The sequence below is a fragment of the Ailuropoda melanoleuca genome, chromosome 6 (assembly GCF_002007445.2).
Source record: "Ailuropoda melanoleuca isolate Jingjing chromosome 6, ASM200744v2, whole genome shotgun sequence".
Taxonomy (NCBI): domain Eukaryota; kingdom Metazoa; phylum Chordata; class Mammalia; order Carnivora; family Ursidae; genus Ailuropoda; species Ailuropoda melanoleuca.
Genome location: NC_048223.1, coordinates 59,300,344 through 59,316,614, shown reverse-complemented (window position 1 = coordinate 59,316,614; position 16,271 = coordinate 59,300,344). Strand labels below are relative to the sequence as shown.

The 16,271-nt window shown below is 41.6% G+C and overlaps 1 protein-coding gene across 1 annotated transcript in view; it reads right to left on the bottom strand.

The window, feature by feature from the left end:
* Window positions 1-16,271, bottom strand: part of PCNX2 (pecanex 2) — a 296,677-nt gene that overhangs the window by 102,522 nt on the left and 177,884 nt on the right. Inside the window, exon 21 of the mRNA XM_034662505.1 lies at window positions 12,683-12,860. Coding sequence (XP_034518396.1) covers window positions 12,683-12,860 — 178 coding nt within the window. The remainder of the gene's footprint in view (window positions 1-12,682; window positions 12,861-16,271) is intronic.

Sequence of the window (16,271 nt, the reverse complement as noted above, 5' to 3'; positions counted from 1 at the left end):
CCTGCTTTCAACAAAAAAATTAAGGATGTGCCAAAAGGCGAGGAGAAACAGTCTGGAAAGGCAAAGCAAGCAACAGAATCAGACTCAGATATGACCTGGATGTTGGAATGACCACACAGGGAATCAAAAATAACAATGATTAATATGTCTGTAATATTAGTGGAAAAGTAGACAGCACACAAAAACAGATGTGCAATGTAAACAAAGAAATGGAAACTTTAAAAAAGGGTCAAAAGGAAATGTTAGAAATAAAAACACTGTAACAGCAACAAGGAATGCCTTTATTGGGCTTATCAATAGACAGGAAACGTTCAAGCGAAGAATCAGTGAGTTTGAAAACATGTCGGTAGAAATTTCTCTGAAATGGGGACAGAAAAAAACAAAACAAAACGAAAAACCCAAAACCAAAATATCCAAGAACTATAGGACAATAAGGAAAGGTGTCACATATGCATAAGTACAATACCAGAAAAAGAAGAGAAAGCAGAAGATATATTTAAATAACAGCCAAGAACTTTCAAAATTAATGACAGACATGTAAACACAAACCCAGAAAACTGAGAGCACCAAGCAAGATTGAACACACACACACACACACACACACACACACACACACACACCTAGGCATGTCATATTCAGGCTTCAGAAAGCCAAAAAAGAAAAAAATCTTGAAATTCAGAAGGAAAAACACCTTACATATAGAAGAAACAAAGAAACTGGAGCAGATTTCTCATTAGAAATTATGCAAGCACGGAGAAAGTGGAGTGAACTATTATTAAAGTGTTGATAGAAAAAACCCTGCTACCCTGGAACTCTACAGCCTACAAAATTATTCTTCAAAATTGAAGGGAAAAAAAAATAAAGATTTTGTAGATAAAAACTGAGGAAATCCATTACCAGCTGACCTTCCCTGCAAGAAGTGTTAAAAGTTCCTCATGCCCAAGGAAAATGATACAGGTCAGAAACTTAAATCTATATAAAGAAAGAGCATCAGAAAAGAATAAGTGAAGGTAAAAGAAAGTATTTTATTATTCTTATTTTCAATTGATACAAAATATAACCTTTTTTAAAAGAAATAATAGGGATAACGCATTGGGTGATTTTAAAATACAGATAAAGAAATGAGTAACATCAATGTCAGAAGGAATAGGAGGGAGAAGCTGAAAATACTGTGATAAAAGATACCTGGGTTCGAAAGTGAAGCAATATAGTGTCTTTTGATGATGGATTTAGAGTAGCTTAAAATGTACATTGTAGGCTTCTGCTTTAGAGAACAGGAAAAACACATCTTTTCCTACTGCTCCTGTTAAATACAACTGAAAATGTTGGAAATGGTTTATTAAATAAACCTAAGAAGACTCTGGAAGTTGGAGAGAAAAGGGGAGACCAGCTAAAGACCCTGGGGTCTGGGGAAAGCAATGGTAGTGAGTTCCCTGATTTTCTTTTGACCACGTATTTCACAGATTTAGAGCTAAGCAAGCCAGCAACTCAGAAATGGCAAGAAGCATAGACGAAAAAAATCCACAATAATAATAAAAACAAAGTCTGCTCTCTCTAGTCAAATGACCAGAAAAAAGGCAGCCTAGCAGGACAGAAAAATTCAACAAATAACCTCTCTACTCCAGCCGAGCACCACAACAGATCTAAAAAACATACAATTAGTAGAATTAAAAGACAAGCCCAGAAAACATAAAACTAATAAAAGACATGTATCCACAATATGCAAAAAACACTTAGCAATAAGAAAATAACCAATTTAAAAATGGGCAGAAAAATCTGGACACTTCAATAAAGAAGATATACAGTCAGCAAAGAAGTATATGACAATACCATCATTATTTGTCTTTAGGAAAATGAAAATTAAAATGAGATAGCACAAAAAATATCTACTAGAATTGCTAAAATCCAAGAAACTGACAGCCTAAATTGTTGGTGAGGTGAAGGAACAAGAGGAACTCTCATTCATTGTGGCAACAATGCAGAAGGGTAGAGAGCACTTTGGAAGATCATCTGGCGGTGTTTTACAAAACTAAACTTACTTTTATCACACAATTTAGCAATCAGGTATTTATCTGACCTAATCAAAAATTATGTCTACCCAAGACCTGAAGACAAATGTTCATAGTAGCTTTATTCATAATCACTAAAAATTAGAAACAGCCAAGATTTCTTTCAATAGGTGAATGGATAAACACCTATACAACGGAATACTATTCAGCGATAAAAAGGAATGAGCTATCAAGTCAGAGCCATGCAAAGACACAGACAAAATCATTAATGTATATTGCTAAGTGGAAGAAGCCCATCCAAAAAGGTATATGATTCCAATTACATGACATGCCGGAACAGACAAAACAAAAGCAATGGTAAATAAATACATGACTTGTTGCCCGAGTTTGGGGAAGGGGAAGGGAAGGATTGAATAGATGAAGCACAGGGGATTTTTTAGGGCAAACAAACTATTTTGTAAGATACTCTAATAATGTATGCATGACACTATACATTTGTTAAATTCCATAGAAATGTGTAATGTGAGAAAATGTAATGTATGCAAATTTTTAAAAAATCTTCTAGGAGATTGGGGGATCCCCAAGTGGAATGCAATGTAGCTGTCATATAAATATATGAGACAACCTCACTCAGGGAGGTGGAGGAAGAAGGTGCTGACTCAGGTAACTCTGAAAATGAGTGAAATCTGTGAAACTAAAGGCAAAAAGGAACAGCACTGCATATGAGAAGTGTGCTGTAGTTGATACGTTTGTTTCCCACAGCGTGCAGGTTAACTATTATGAAACTACTATACAAGCACACTAGAATGAACAGTTCAGTAAATGGATGACAGATGGTAGAAGCCGGGTTTCTCACTGATGGAGTGGGAAGTAACAGTAAGCAAGGGGAATTGGCCAGAATGATCCCTGTGGTCATGGATTCGACTTGGAGATATCAGTATGAACTTGTGTTTAGCTTAATGTAGATACAGGGGGTTACAAAGAGAATTGTCTCTAGATATGTGTATATACATGAGTATACACACATATATTTCCTTGCTCTGTTGGCTGAGAGTGCCTGGAATCAATGACACTCAGATATCAAGAACACACCTCAAGTCCAGATTTTGGTTTCTAAGTACCATTCCCTAATAAAAGGAGGAAGGACTCCCTTGGAGAAATGGCAAATTTTAGGACTGGGGCAGGAAATATGCACACCTAGAACATCATATAGTGCCAGGAGGTAAGAAAATGCTAACACACACACACACACACACACACACACACACACACACACACAATGGGGCTATGTCAAAGGGACACAAAAACCAATGGAAAGAGCTCCAAATAACCAAAAGAGCAACAAGATGAGTAAAGTAATATTGTATTATTAACCAACATGTGAAATAGGTATCTACGAGTCTATACTGATATAAAAACTAGGTAGATAGATGATGGACAAATAGACAAATCTCATATGCAGAAAAATCAAATAATTTTTAAAATAAATCAAATAATTTATCATTGCTTGCATTCCCATTAAGGAAGTAGAACATAACTTCCAACCCTTTAAGTGTGGACTACACATAGTGATTTTTGCTCCAAAGAATACAATCTAGAAAGATTCACAAAAGGATAACTTTACAGTAAAAAAACCTCAGCCAGGTGATGAAAGTCAACATCAACAGTGATAAGGCATGCTGCTGGCATGAATCCTTGATATGATGTGATAAGAATGGCACGGTACCTCTGTCATCCTCCTTCCCCAAACCTTCACTCCAGTCTTAGCAACAGAAAAGCATCACACAGACTCTAACAGAGAGATACCTTAAATATACCTGACCAATACTCCTCAGAACTGTTAACTTCAAAAACAACAGAACGATCACTGCCAAGAGGAGCCTAAGGAAATAAGACACTAAATGCTGTATGGTATTCTGGGTGGAACTGAAAAAGGACGTTATAGAAAAACTAAGGAAATCTGATTAAGCACAGACTTTCGTTGATAACAACAGAGCAACTTTGGTTCCTTAACTGGGACAAATGTAGTATACAAATATAAAATGTGAGTAATAGTGGAAACAGAGTATGGGAACTCTGTGCTATCTTTACATCTTCTCCATGAATCTAAAATTATTCCAAAATAAGTTTATATAAAACAAACCCATCTGGCCCCTCCGTTGAGAACAGGCCGGAGGAGTCGCAGTGAAGGCAGGTAGGCCTGTTGGAAGAATACAGCCGAAACGCAGGGGAGGGACGGGGAGGTTGGCACAAAAGTGGCATCAGCAGGTGGTAAAAACTGAAAGATACCAGGTATATTTTCAAAGGCTGATCTCTGAGTAAGGAGCAAACAAAGCAATCAGAATTTTAGGTGCTTGAAGAGGAAACTTAATTCTGCTGTTTGTAGCTATTCCATCTCCCCACAAGACCAAGCCCTACAAGGACATTTCTGCCGAAACACTTCTGTTCCTCAGGCAGCAGACCTAGGAGATACTAAGTAATAATTGCAGAATTACACTCTCCATGTCGTGTGATGAGGTCCTGCATGCCCCCTTCCTTCAGTTCGGGCACAGCACCTCCCAGAGCACTGATGAAGTCCAAGCAAATCTAATTCTCCCCTACTTATCTTACCGAAGGACACACTTTCTTTTAAAAATACACCTAACTGGGGTGCCTGGTTGGCAAGTGGGTTAAGCATCCAGCTCTTGGTTTTCCTCAGGTCATGATCTCAGGGTCGTGAGATCAAGCCCCATGTTGGACTCCGCACTGGGCAGGGAGCCCACTTAAGATTCTCTCTCTCCCTCTTCCTCTGCCCCTCCCCACCCCAACTTGCACGTGTGCGTGCTTACTCTCTCTCTCTCACATAAATAATTAAATAAATAATAAAATCCACCTAAATAACTTTCAGATTGATTGATATTTATATTTGCACTGTAAATCTTATTGATGAGTCCCACAACCCAGTGAATATTGAAGGCCAGTAAGATATTCTTTTAGGCTAGGAAGATATTTTTTAATTCATTTCTATACTACTGATCAATTCCACCACTTGAGTTGATGCTTAACAGGAGGTGCTTATGCTGGTTGCCCAAACTGTCTGCATCAGTTCTACCTGTTGGTATGATGATTCTTTACTCAATTGAATATTGTATAAACTGATGTAACATGAGTACAAACAATATGAGTACAGACAGAAGACGGGTGTTTCTATCACAGCAAAGTTGAATGCTGATGACTTCAGAAGACGTCTCTAAAAACACGGTTGTGGGGGCGCTTGGGTGGCTCAGTTGTTAAGTGTCTGCCTTCGGCTCAGGGTGTGATCCCAGCGTTCTGGGATCGAGCCCCACATCAGGCTCTTCCACTGGGAGCCTGCTTCTTCCTCTCCCACTCCCCCTGTTTGTGTTCCTTCTCTCTGGCTGTCTCTCTCTGTCAAATAAATAAATAAATAAAATCTTTAAACAAAACAAAACAAAACACGGTTGTGGACTTAGGTATGAATGAAAAGAGATTTGGGAACTAAGAAAATGTGAACTACTCTCAGACTGTTTCACGGCTAACTTTCACTTTTCTCTTCAAGTAGAATTTTAAAAATCAGAAATGGGAATGGAACAGCCTGGAAAACACATAATGGTCATGGTTCATGGAATAAGACCAAATAGTCCTCATTCTGTAGATTCCTACTTAAAGAAAAGGCTTTAAAAGACAATTATCATATGGTTTCACTCATTTATGGAACATAAGAAGTAGGAAGATCGGTAGGAGAAGAAAAGAAAGAAGAAAGGGGGGGTGGTAAACAGAAGGGGGAATGAACCATGAGAGACTATGGACTCTGGGAAATAAACTGAGGGCTTCAGAGGGGACGGGGGTGGGGGATTGGGATAGGCTGGTGATGGGTAGTAAGGAGGGCATGTATTGCATGGTGCACTGGGTGTTATACGCAAGTAATGAATCATGGAACTTTACATCAAAAACTAGGGATGTACTGTATGGTGACTAACATAGTATAATAAAAAATATTATTATAAAAAAAAATAAAAAAAAAAAGACTGGTAATAAGAGTCCACATATATGTTTTATGCTATTACAAAATTACCAGATAGGCATGTAGGTAACATTTATTATAATTTCCTGCTTAAGGTTTTCAGTTAGCCAACCAACCACCTGCCAAATTTAGTTGAATTTAAAGGTTCTACTGGACTGTGATCCTTCTTCCCACTCATTCCCATTCTCATTTTCTCTCTTACCATTTCTTCCTCATCTATACTTTTAAATGATAACTGGGATGCTAGCAGGTGATCCAGATAGATTTTCTATAGAGAGTTGCAGAGTGTTTGAAAGCTTTATCACAGCAGACTTCATTTCCTTGAAGACAGAACATTGTAGGGAATAAAGAACGCCCCAGGCCTTACGGGTTGATGTTATTATGGGAGTCTCGTCTAGTGGAGAGGAAACTGTGAGATGGCCTTGCTAAAGATTCCAGAGTTATGAAAAAGATCAATAAACCTGACAAGTCCCATTTCCTTACTTGCTTACCATTAGGCTGTACTTTATCTTTTTTCCAGAGTCACTTCTCCAACTTATTTCTTAAATGCTGGTCAACCCTGTTGGAAGGAATGTAAATCTTTTCGAAGGATTCTCTATTGAGACTCTTTCATGTATAGGCTATCGCCCCAGCAACTCCCATCATGGGAATCTACATTTCTGACACTCTCAGTGTGTTTTGATCTTTGTGTGGTTGGATGCGGTAGCATCAGACACTTCTTGTCTAGCTTCTCTTTCTTCCCTCCCTGACTCTCAGACTAAGTCTGGTTAGGACTCAAGGAGGGGCAAGAAGTCTAGGCTTCATTAACTTGAGGACACATGTACCTCTGGCCATTATCCCTGGTTCATGAATGAACACACGACACCAAAGGATTCAAGGGACTGGCCCCCAGAACATTGGCTGAAGTTATTAGGAAAGATGTTTTCTCTTCTTTCTGGGATTATTAGGTGTAAGAATACTATGACTCTAGAACTGCTAGTGGACAGAGCCGATNACCATGATTACACCATGTGGACAGAGCCGATCTAAGGATGAAGCCAACAGAGGAGAAAAGGATAGCCAGCATGTGGATGGGAAGGAGAAATAAAAACAGAATTTCAGTGCCATCATTTAAGCCTCTGGATCATCCAATCAGTTATGTGAACTATTAAAATCTCTTTTTTCATTAAGCCATGTAGATTTCTGGAATTCATGAACACAGAAGTCCCAGCTACCACAGGAAAAAAAATCTGTAAACAAACTAAATGTTCATCAGTAGGGGAATAACAAATGAAATTATGATATGCAGGCATCAAAAGGAGGCAGCCACATTAGATGTACAGTCATGGAAGTTCTCTGAAATGTATTTTAAGCAACAGAGGGAAGTAAAAAATGTGTAAAGAATGATTCTATTGAAATGTGTGTGTGTGTGTGTGTGTGCGCGTGTGAATTTGTAGGAAAACAGAATGGAAGGAATTATTCTGAAATGTTATCATTAAGGAGAGGAGGGGGTTAAGAAGTGAGGAATGTGTATAAGATAGACATTCTCTGTATTTTTCCACTGTTTTTCCAATTTTATTATAATGAGCATATATTTATGCATTACTTATGCAAATTAAAATATTTAAATGGGAACAAATCCGGATCCCAAGGTCATTACTTTTGGTCCTCATTGCTTCTCATTCCACAATTCAGCATGTCTAGAACCAACATTCTTTCCCCCCAGTTGTTGTTTTCCCCCCTTGTTAGTGGCAGCACTAGTTACTAGCGGAGCGATCTGAGAGCTCCCAGCTGCGGCTCTTCCTCCTGCAGTCCATTTCCCCAGCGTCCCAATGGTCACTAAGTTGCTCAGCTCCGCCTCCCGGGCTCCTCCCAGAATTGTCTCACTTCTGCCACTGCAGTTCAAGCTCTCATTATGAGTTGCCTGCATGAACGCGCTCCTCTCCTACCCAATTTCCAAGACTCCAACTCTCACAAAGCGATGTTTCTAAAATGCCTTTCTGAGTCTGTTACTCCTCACTTAACAACCTTCAGCCAAAGAAGAAACGAAATCCAAACCCTGATGTATGGCCTTCTCAGCCCTTTGTCATCTTAGACACCTGCTGCTTTATCCCTCCCCACTCTCCCCACTATGTGTTCACACTTGCCAAGGGACTTACGGCTCCCGGAACATGCCCAACTCTCTTGCTTCTGTGAATTTGCACAGGCAGTTCCCCTGGCACAGCTCACTTTTCCCTGTTTTTCCCTGTTTTCCTGACCCACTCCCTCCCTCTTCAAAGCTCCAGGTAATAAGCATCACTGTTTCGCATTCTCCTGGGTGGGACTGGGTACCGTTTTTATGTGCCCTCTTGAAATCCTCTGCCATGGTCACCTTCCTCATCACTATTTATTTATTTATGAGAGAGAAAAAGAGAGAGACAGAGTGAGAGAGAGAGAGAGCAGGAGTGCGGTGGGGAGGGGTAGAGGGAGGGGGAGAAGCAGACTCCCCACTCGGCAGGGAGTCCAATGCGGGACTCCATCCCAGGACCCTGGGATCATGACCTGAGCCGAAGGCAGATGTCCAACCGACTGAGCCACCCAGGCGCCCCATTTATCACACTTTATTGTAATTATCTCCTTATCTTTGTGCCTTCCTTCTGGAGTCCCCAAGTGCAGGAGGCAGTGTCACAAAGGACAGCCTTGGAGAAAAACCCTGTGCTACCATTTTATAACTATGAGATCTTTGGGCAATTAACTTAAATTCTGTGCCTCTGTTTCCTCCTCTGTACCCTGAAGAGCACCGGACCACGGAGCTGCAGTGAGTATGAAGCATGTCAATTATGTGTAGAATGCTGACAATAGTGCCTGACACTTGGAAAGCCCCAAATAAGGATGCCTTATCATTCGGATCATTGGTAATCTTTGGGTCTAATACAATGTCTGGCACTTAAGGGATGCAAAATAAACGAACAATTACTCCGTTGAACAAACTATTTTGAACAAACGCCTCTGTAAAATCGTGCATTCCCAAACAAAAGGTTCAGTTTTAATGCAAGACTTTGCACCTCTATACAGAAAATAAGGAAAATGCCATTTGGAAACTCTGACTTCAAAACATTTGAATGCTAATTGCAGTCATCTCTAACATAGCCACACATCATGGCTCCGTTGTGATTATTCATACAGCTTTGTAGAAAAACATCTTCACCCATTAATGTTCTCTTGCTAGATGATGAGAGAGCTAGCCCCCATGTTGCACCAATGGCCTGTGGGATTTCAGACTTAACACATTCTGGAAAACCTGGCAGAATTACCCTCTGGCAGGCTTTTTCAAGTCCTGCCTCTACAACTAAACATTACTAAAAATGTCAAGGCAGGAATGGTTTCTAGGAAATTTTTCAAGACCAGTGGAGAGCAAGAAAGCAGTTTTGTCGTCTTTGTTCCTGTCACAAACACGTCTGCACCTGGAGCATGCACCCCTCCCCCCCCACCCCAGGACCTAGACACACTGGAAATGTGACAAATTAATTACAGTAGTTAATTCCTGAAAGAGAAGGCTGACTGATGGGGCAGAATAGAAAGGAGGAAGGGATTGAGAAAACGAGTAAGTGAGGGACGATGGCCTGACTTCTCAAAGGGTGTGTGCCCAGAATATCACACAGCCCAGGACTGGATAAGCAGGGGAGGGGAGGGGGAGCCTTCTTCCCCTCTGGCCACTCCCCAGGAGCCCAGGAAGCCATCACTGTGAATGTCTCACCCTCCACATGGATGCATGGGTGGTGCTAATTCTTTCCCATCGGGGTCTGGCCCTGGAACTCATTGTGTCCCATTTTCCACGAGGTCTGGCAGACTGCAGAGAATAGCCAACATCCACCTTCCGACCTCGGGGACTCAGGAGTTCAGGGAAGCAGAGAGTACTGTGCAGGGTACTCTGGAAGAGCCCTCTGGAAGCCTTCTGTGGTCTCCTGGTGCTGTGATCTCACTCTGGAGATCATCCCTCTAACCCAGCCTCCCCTTTCTTTTTACCCAGAACGCCTGAAGGATTAGGGGCCGCTGACTTAGAACAATAACGAGTCCAATATTCATGCAGCTTCTTTCTTACAAGGAAACTGGATGCCCTTTCTGTGTCTCTTCATTAATCTTGCAGGGCCCTCCTGCGGGGTGGGCTGTCCAGCTAACTGACTCTCAGGCAGAATGGGAGCCAGGCTGGGGAAAGGGCATAGAGATGTCTGCACTGATCAGATGGGAGGACACATCACCAGTGGGACTTTGGTGAGACTATGGGACATAAAATTTCATACTGTGCAATGAATAACCTTGGGGAGCGCCAGTAAGAACAATATAAAGGGTTTCTAGGAAACGTATGAATAGAGACATTTTTTTTAAAAGATATATTTAAATGACAAGAAAGAACAGGAAGCGTCAGCTGGAATTTGCAAGCAGAATATTTACAGGAAACATTAACTGTGGGTCCCCTCATCGCCTCCACCGTCTCATGTCACTAATTTCTATTGGCTTTTTTTTTTTTTCCTGGAAGATCTCAAATGCTGTCTCTTGAACTACATATTTCTATTCTGTTTCTCATTCCAGAAAATGTACTGTTCCCAGCTCTCTCAAGATCAAGAGTGAGCAGGCATCAGAAGGAATTAGGGACCTGTCAAAACTGACTCACCAGATTGTACGCTGATGTTTCTCATTTTTGTACTTATCCCCAACCTAAAAGCAAACTATTCAAATTATATGGGCTAATCCTCCCTCAATTAGGGAGAACAGGAACGTGACTACTGCAGCTGTGTCTGAAATTATTAGTGTTTGAACCGTACTTCAAAAAGATTATGGCAAGTGAAAGTCAAATGCCTTAGCTTCAGACTGCTGTCCCGTCAGGTCCCAGGTCCCACCCTCCTCATCACGCACAGGTTGGCACCAGTGGCAGCGGGGAAAGGCTGCCCGTGCTCCCAGAAATGAAAATCACTCCTCCTGCTGCAAACGGTTTCACTTAGAAACCGTTCTCTTAAGCAAGACCCTCCCACCTCTCCACCATGCTTCTGTTCACCGGGGGCCTCTAACTTTACAGGACGACATTTAGATGGAGCTCAGTGTGGACAACTAGCCACACTCCTTCCCACACGAAATGGTGTGTAACTTCTGTTTCACTACTGACAATGGCTCCACAAATTCTGCCTTGGATTTGGAAAGCGCATTCCCCTTACAGACTTCCTTTAGAGTTGTATTAACTACTCCTCTCAACACCCAGGTGAGAGTGCCACACTTGTTTTTCAATTTTGTCAGAAACTGAGGTTCGGAAAGGGATATAAAAATCACCATGCCAAAATATAAACAATGCCAGAGTCAGGAATTCAATATATCTGAACACTTTTGGCATCTGATAATAAGCTCTTACCCCCTGCAAGTGGTAAAATTATTTATAACTTCATAAATGTTTCAAAGATCATAGGATACAGTTTTACATCTATTATGTGAGATAAAGGAAATTCATACATAATGAAGGAAAACAGAATATGAGGCCTGTTATTTGAACCATCAGAGAACTGGGATAAATTTATCAAGACCAAACAGAACTCAAAGAGAGAAGAAATGTTTGTGGGAAACGGACCAAGGCGAGGGTTCTCGAATATGATGTATGCGGCAGAAGCACAGCACAAAGCAAGTGACAAATGACACAGGAGGGACTCCTGGCAACTGAAAACTCAGTGTTCAGCCAGAGTTATAAGAGGAAATGTGCATGCCCGAAGGGGTGACCGTAATTACTCATGGGGCATCTGTAGGACAATATGAGAGTTCTGCAATTTTGTGACCTAAAACAAGCAGAGAGAAAGGTAGAACGAAAGGAGAAGTAATAAAGAGAAAAATTAACAGAACTGATTCAAAAACAGGTAAAAAAAAAAAAAAGGAAGTTCGGCAGAAAAAAGATCTTAAAATTTGAAAAATATTAACCAAAAGTGGGGTTGGTTGAGTCGAGCTCAGGGTGGAAGCCTGCAGCTGCCAGTGAGTTGGTGTGTCAGGGTTTATTCACCAAGAATTGTTCCGAATCCTTTTTCATTTCTGCTTGGAAACCTTGGCTTTGTGAGGTGTTCAGAATGCGCTCAGGCGAGCAGCCAGAGGATTTCATCCCCGCCGCCACATTAGACATGAGAGTCCATCCCCGTATATTTGCCTGAATTGTGATTAGGGTTTCTCATTGCTGGTGTACCAATCACAGCAGATGAAATCTTGACCTGACACAAGCCAAGAGAATGAAAATACTCCCAGGGACCAAGCTCTCGGGCACCACAAGTTTCACTTCAAATGCTTGCTAATTTAAAACAAACAAAAAAAATCAGTCTGGTCGCTAATCTTCAATCCAGAGCATTTTGAGGTCTAGGGAAGTTCTATAATGAGATTGTTAACAGAGACAAAGATCATAAAATTTCAAAATTTCAAGCAGTGCTAATGGCTAACTCATTTTAATTAGTGTATTTTGGCAAATAACATGGTATATTCGTATTCCATGGGGAAATGTTCCTAATACGGAAGGACGAGTGTGACACGCATATGTAATCTGATTTAATTTCGCTCCATAATTTTTTTAAAAAAGAAACCATTTACAATTCTTAAAACCCGTGACGAGGCCACAGGTTTGAATTTAAAGGCCACCCTTTAAATTTTCAATGAAGAAAACAGAGAATTGACTTGCCTTGCTAAATAAAATGGACACCATGAAGAAATCCAGTAAGAAACTCTCTGAAATATCTTTGTAGTCAAAATGGAAAAAGATCACAGTGAAGCCCAAGTAAATAAACTGGTGAGCAGGGTTACAGAAAGAGGTCCGGAGTAGCTTCATGCCAGCGACAATCATCAGGAAAATGTCCCAGCTGTTGAAAAGGGGAGAAAGGATGCGGTCAAGGACTGCCTGCGAACTATCAGTTGAGTTACAATAGCTAATGTTTCGTGAGCATTTACTGTGCACGGCGCCCTTTACAGGAATGGAAAGCCAGGACTGCGGCGGGGCGCGGGGGAGGGGGCTCTGTCATTATCCACATTTGTCAAAGGAGCAAAGGGAGTCTCAGAGTTTGGGTCCCCTGCCTAAGGTCTCATAAGGCGGAGCGAGAATTGAAACTCAGTCCCAGGGGACTCTGCCACAAAAAGCGGCTCCTTTCTGCCCCAGGATTTTCACAGTCCCCTGTCCTTCAGCAAGGACACAGGGTTCCCTTGGACGCCAGCAGAAACAGAGCACGTTTTCCCTCTTAGCGTCTGCTCAGTGTATGTTTTCTTATTATAAAAGAATCTTATGGGAGCAGTGATGTCATAATAGTTAATATTAAATTCTGAAAAGAAAAAAACACGCAGTATCTTAATAAAACCATTTTTGCCTTTACTGTTAATTTCCAGTATTTTTCAGCATATTTATCACTCCCAGTGAAAAAATAAGTTCTCTGGGCTCCCTTTGTTTTTCTGCTGAAAATAATCTCATTGACATTTTTTCCCCATGGCATTGGCCTTTTTAGTGAAGGAACTCACCAAAGGAGTCTGGTAAAGAGCAGGGCTTTGCTTTGAGACCTGGACTCCTGGATGCTCTTGTCTAGGGAGTCAGGTTATTAACCCGTGTAGGGAGGGTGTGTTATGTGCACAATTCCCGCAGATACTGAGGCCAACAGTGAACACTCTACCTACCTTGAGCTTGGAAGGTTAATGATAACAGCTCAGAAGGGCCTGACAAAACAACTAGCTCCTTTCTGAAGGAAGGCTTTGCACTTTTAGGCAGATCCCTGCCCCCGCCCCCGCCTTCCCCTTATAAAATCCTACTTGGGAACTCAAAAGAAAGACAGAGATGGGAATGCTTTCTGGAGAATGGTTGTACTTAAAAGAGAGAGATTTTCTTTTTCTGGCTAAATAGAGAAACCTGGAGCTATGCCTCAATTTCCCTAAGCCTAGAAGGATACTAGGCTCTAGACTTTTACCAGCATTATTATTATCTTGTCCCAGGATGAGAAGGTTCAAAAAGTGCTTTAAAGCCTTTGCACCTATCAGGTGCAAAACTGTCATTTTTGTTGTCGAAAAGATCTAATATTGGCAATTCCATTCCCTCCATGTGATATTTCATCGCGTTCAGACCTAGGGCTCCAATTGTTTTCTCTCTGCCCCAGGATGTGCCCAGTGAGGTCTGCTCAAGCCTCTCTGAGAAAAACTAGCCCATGATTACATGCAGATTTGGGCTGAGTGGGAATGTTTTCCTATAACTTCAACATAAAACCTTCAGGGTTCCTGCAGCGAGGTTGAGCACTGCTCCATAACCCGTCTCTCTTTTCCAGTGGATAACTAATGTTCCTGAGGAAGTACAATGTAAAAATATGACTTTGGGTCCAGCTGCCTTTGACAACAGCCCAGAGTACAAGTCAATGTGGGAGGGGCGCCTGGGCAGCTCAGTTGGTTAAACATCAGCTTTTGGCTCAGGTCATGATCTCAGGGTCCTGGGATTGAGCCCTGTGTCAGGCTCCATGCTCAGTGCGGAGTCTGCTTCTCCCTCTCCCTCTACCCCTTACCTGCTGCTTGTGTATCCTCCCTCCCTCTCTCTCTCTCAAATTAATAAAACCTTGGGGGTGGGGGGAAGAATCCAGGTAGAATACCAAAGCCCAATGAAAAGGCATCTCAATATATGGGGTATTTCTTTAGGGGAGACTGGTCATTTTTCTGGGTTATTCAGGCCAAATCTTGATTGAGGGTCAACTCTAACTGTGACTAGGTTCAAATGAAGAGCATTCATTGTACGTTTATTAATGATGGATGACTGGTTAAGACTATGGAAGATCTTAAGGGCTGATGTTTATAGCCTTTGTAACATTGCAATAGTAATGGTTACAGTTAAAATCTTTCATAGACGATTGTAGGTTCAGCCGAAAGTTTAATAAAGGCTTATGTAACAACCAGTGAACATGGCCTGGGACAGCTGCAAAGCACCCATTTCAATCAGGCTGGGAAATATAAATACCAAAGAAGGTATCACGACTCCCTCACTCATTCATTTACCAGCCCCCACTTGCTCATGCATCTACCCAGCGTTCTACCATTTACTAGGGGGTTGGTATTAAAAGTTGAGGAAGAAACAGTGACTGTGATTGAAGACTTCACCACCTATCTGGTACAGTGGTTCTCAGAGCAGCCACGGTGGGGGCGATGCTTCTGTAGTTGGAAACAGGTTTCTAGGTGATACTGACATATGACCTCCGGCTGTCCTGCTTGTGAACAGCTGGTCTAGTGGGTACTTGAAATTATTATCTAAGTCTTCAGATGGATGCCTCAAGAATACAAAGGAATCATCTGTTTTGGGATCTAAAAAAATAATACTGGTGGTATCATCTGGGATTTGGGAATATTTGGAGGTACATAGCTAAGGTGCTAGTTTCTGACTTAAGGGTCTGGAAAAAAGTTACAGGGGATAGAGAGTATTATTACTTGAAACTGGACTCCCTCCAAACTATTTATTTGACTCTGCCTCATTCCCAATCCTTGTGTCTGTTCCCTGCCAACAGCCACAACCGCTGGGTCTCAACCTGCAGGCTTAGCTTGAGGTCCCAGTCTTGATGTTGGAAAGCGACAACTTTAAATCCTTCAGCTCATTACCCTGGGGCCAGCACTGGTATCCTCTTTGCCACTGTGGTACTGTTTGTGAGCCCTTGTTCTAGAAGCTGAGGCTAGGAGGTCACTGGGGTCAGCCAACATTGTGCATACTGGAGACACCTGCCACTCGAAAAAGCACTTGAGTTTCTGCATGGGGAGGCATCTCCTGGGTTCAGTCCCACCCACACTGCGCAAGAGGGCTACATTCCCAGTGTCTGTGTTCTTCATCCAGTGAGACTGATTTTCATCCCCGGATCTGAAGTCGAGGATTTTAAATACCAGAGGGCATAACTTGCCCTGACCTAATGGAAACAGGTCTAAACTGCAAGGAGGGCCGAGTCTGATAAAGACAGGAAGGTAACATCATCATTTCATTTAGTGTCTGCTCTGTGTGACTATGAATCTACTCAAAATCCAACAGAGTATTCAAATGCCTTTTATCGCAGCTTGCTCAATCTTTTGGCAAATATTAATTAATTTGTCCTCATCACACCCCGAAAGGAGGAGGAGGTTTGAATTAGTATGCTTGCGATTATGCATGCGAGTTGACTTGGGCGCATAATGTTTAAGTAACGTGATTTAATAAGCAAATCTCAGAAAGAATCTCTTTTGCATTCTCCTCCTCAAACTTATTTGACCAGAAACTTCAACCTTTTGTCGGAACAACA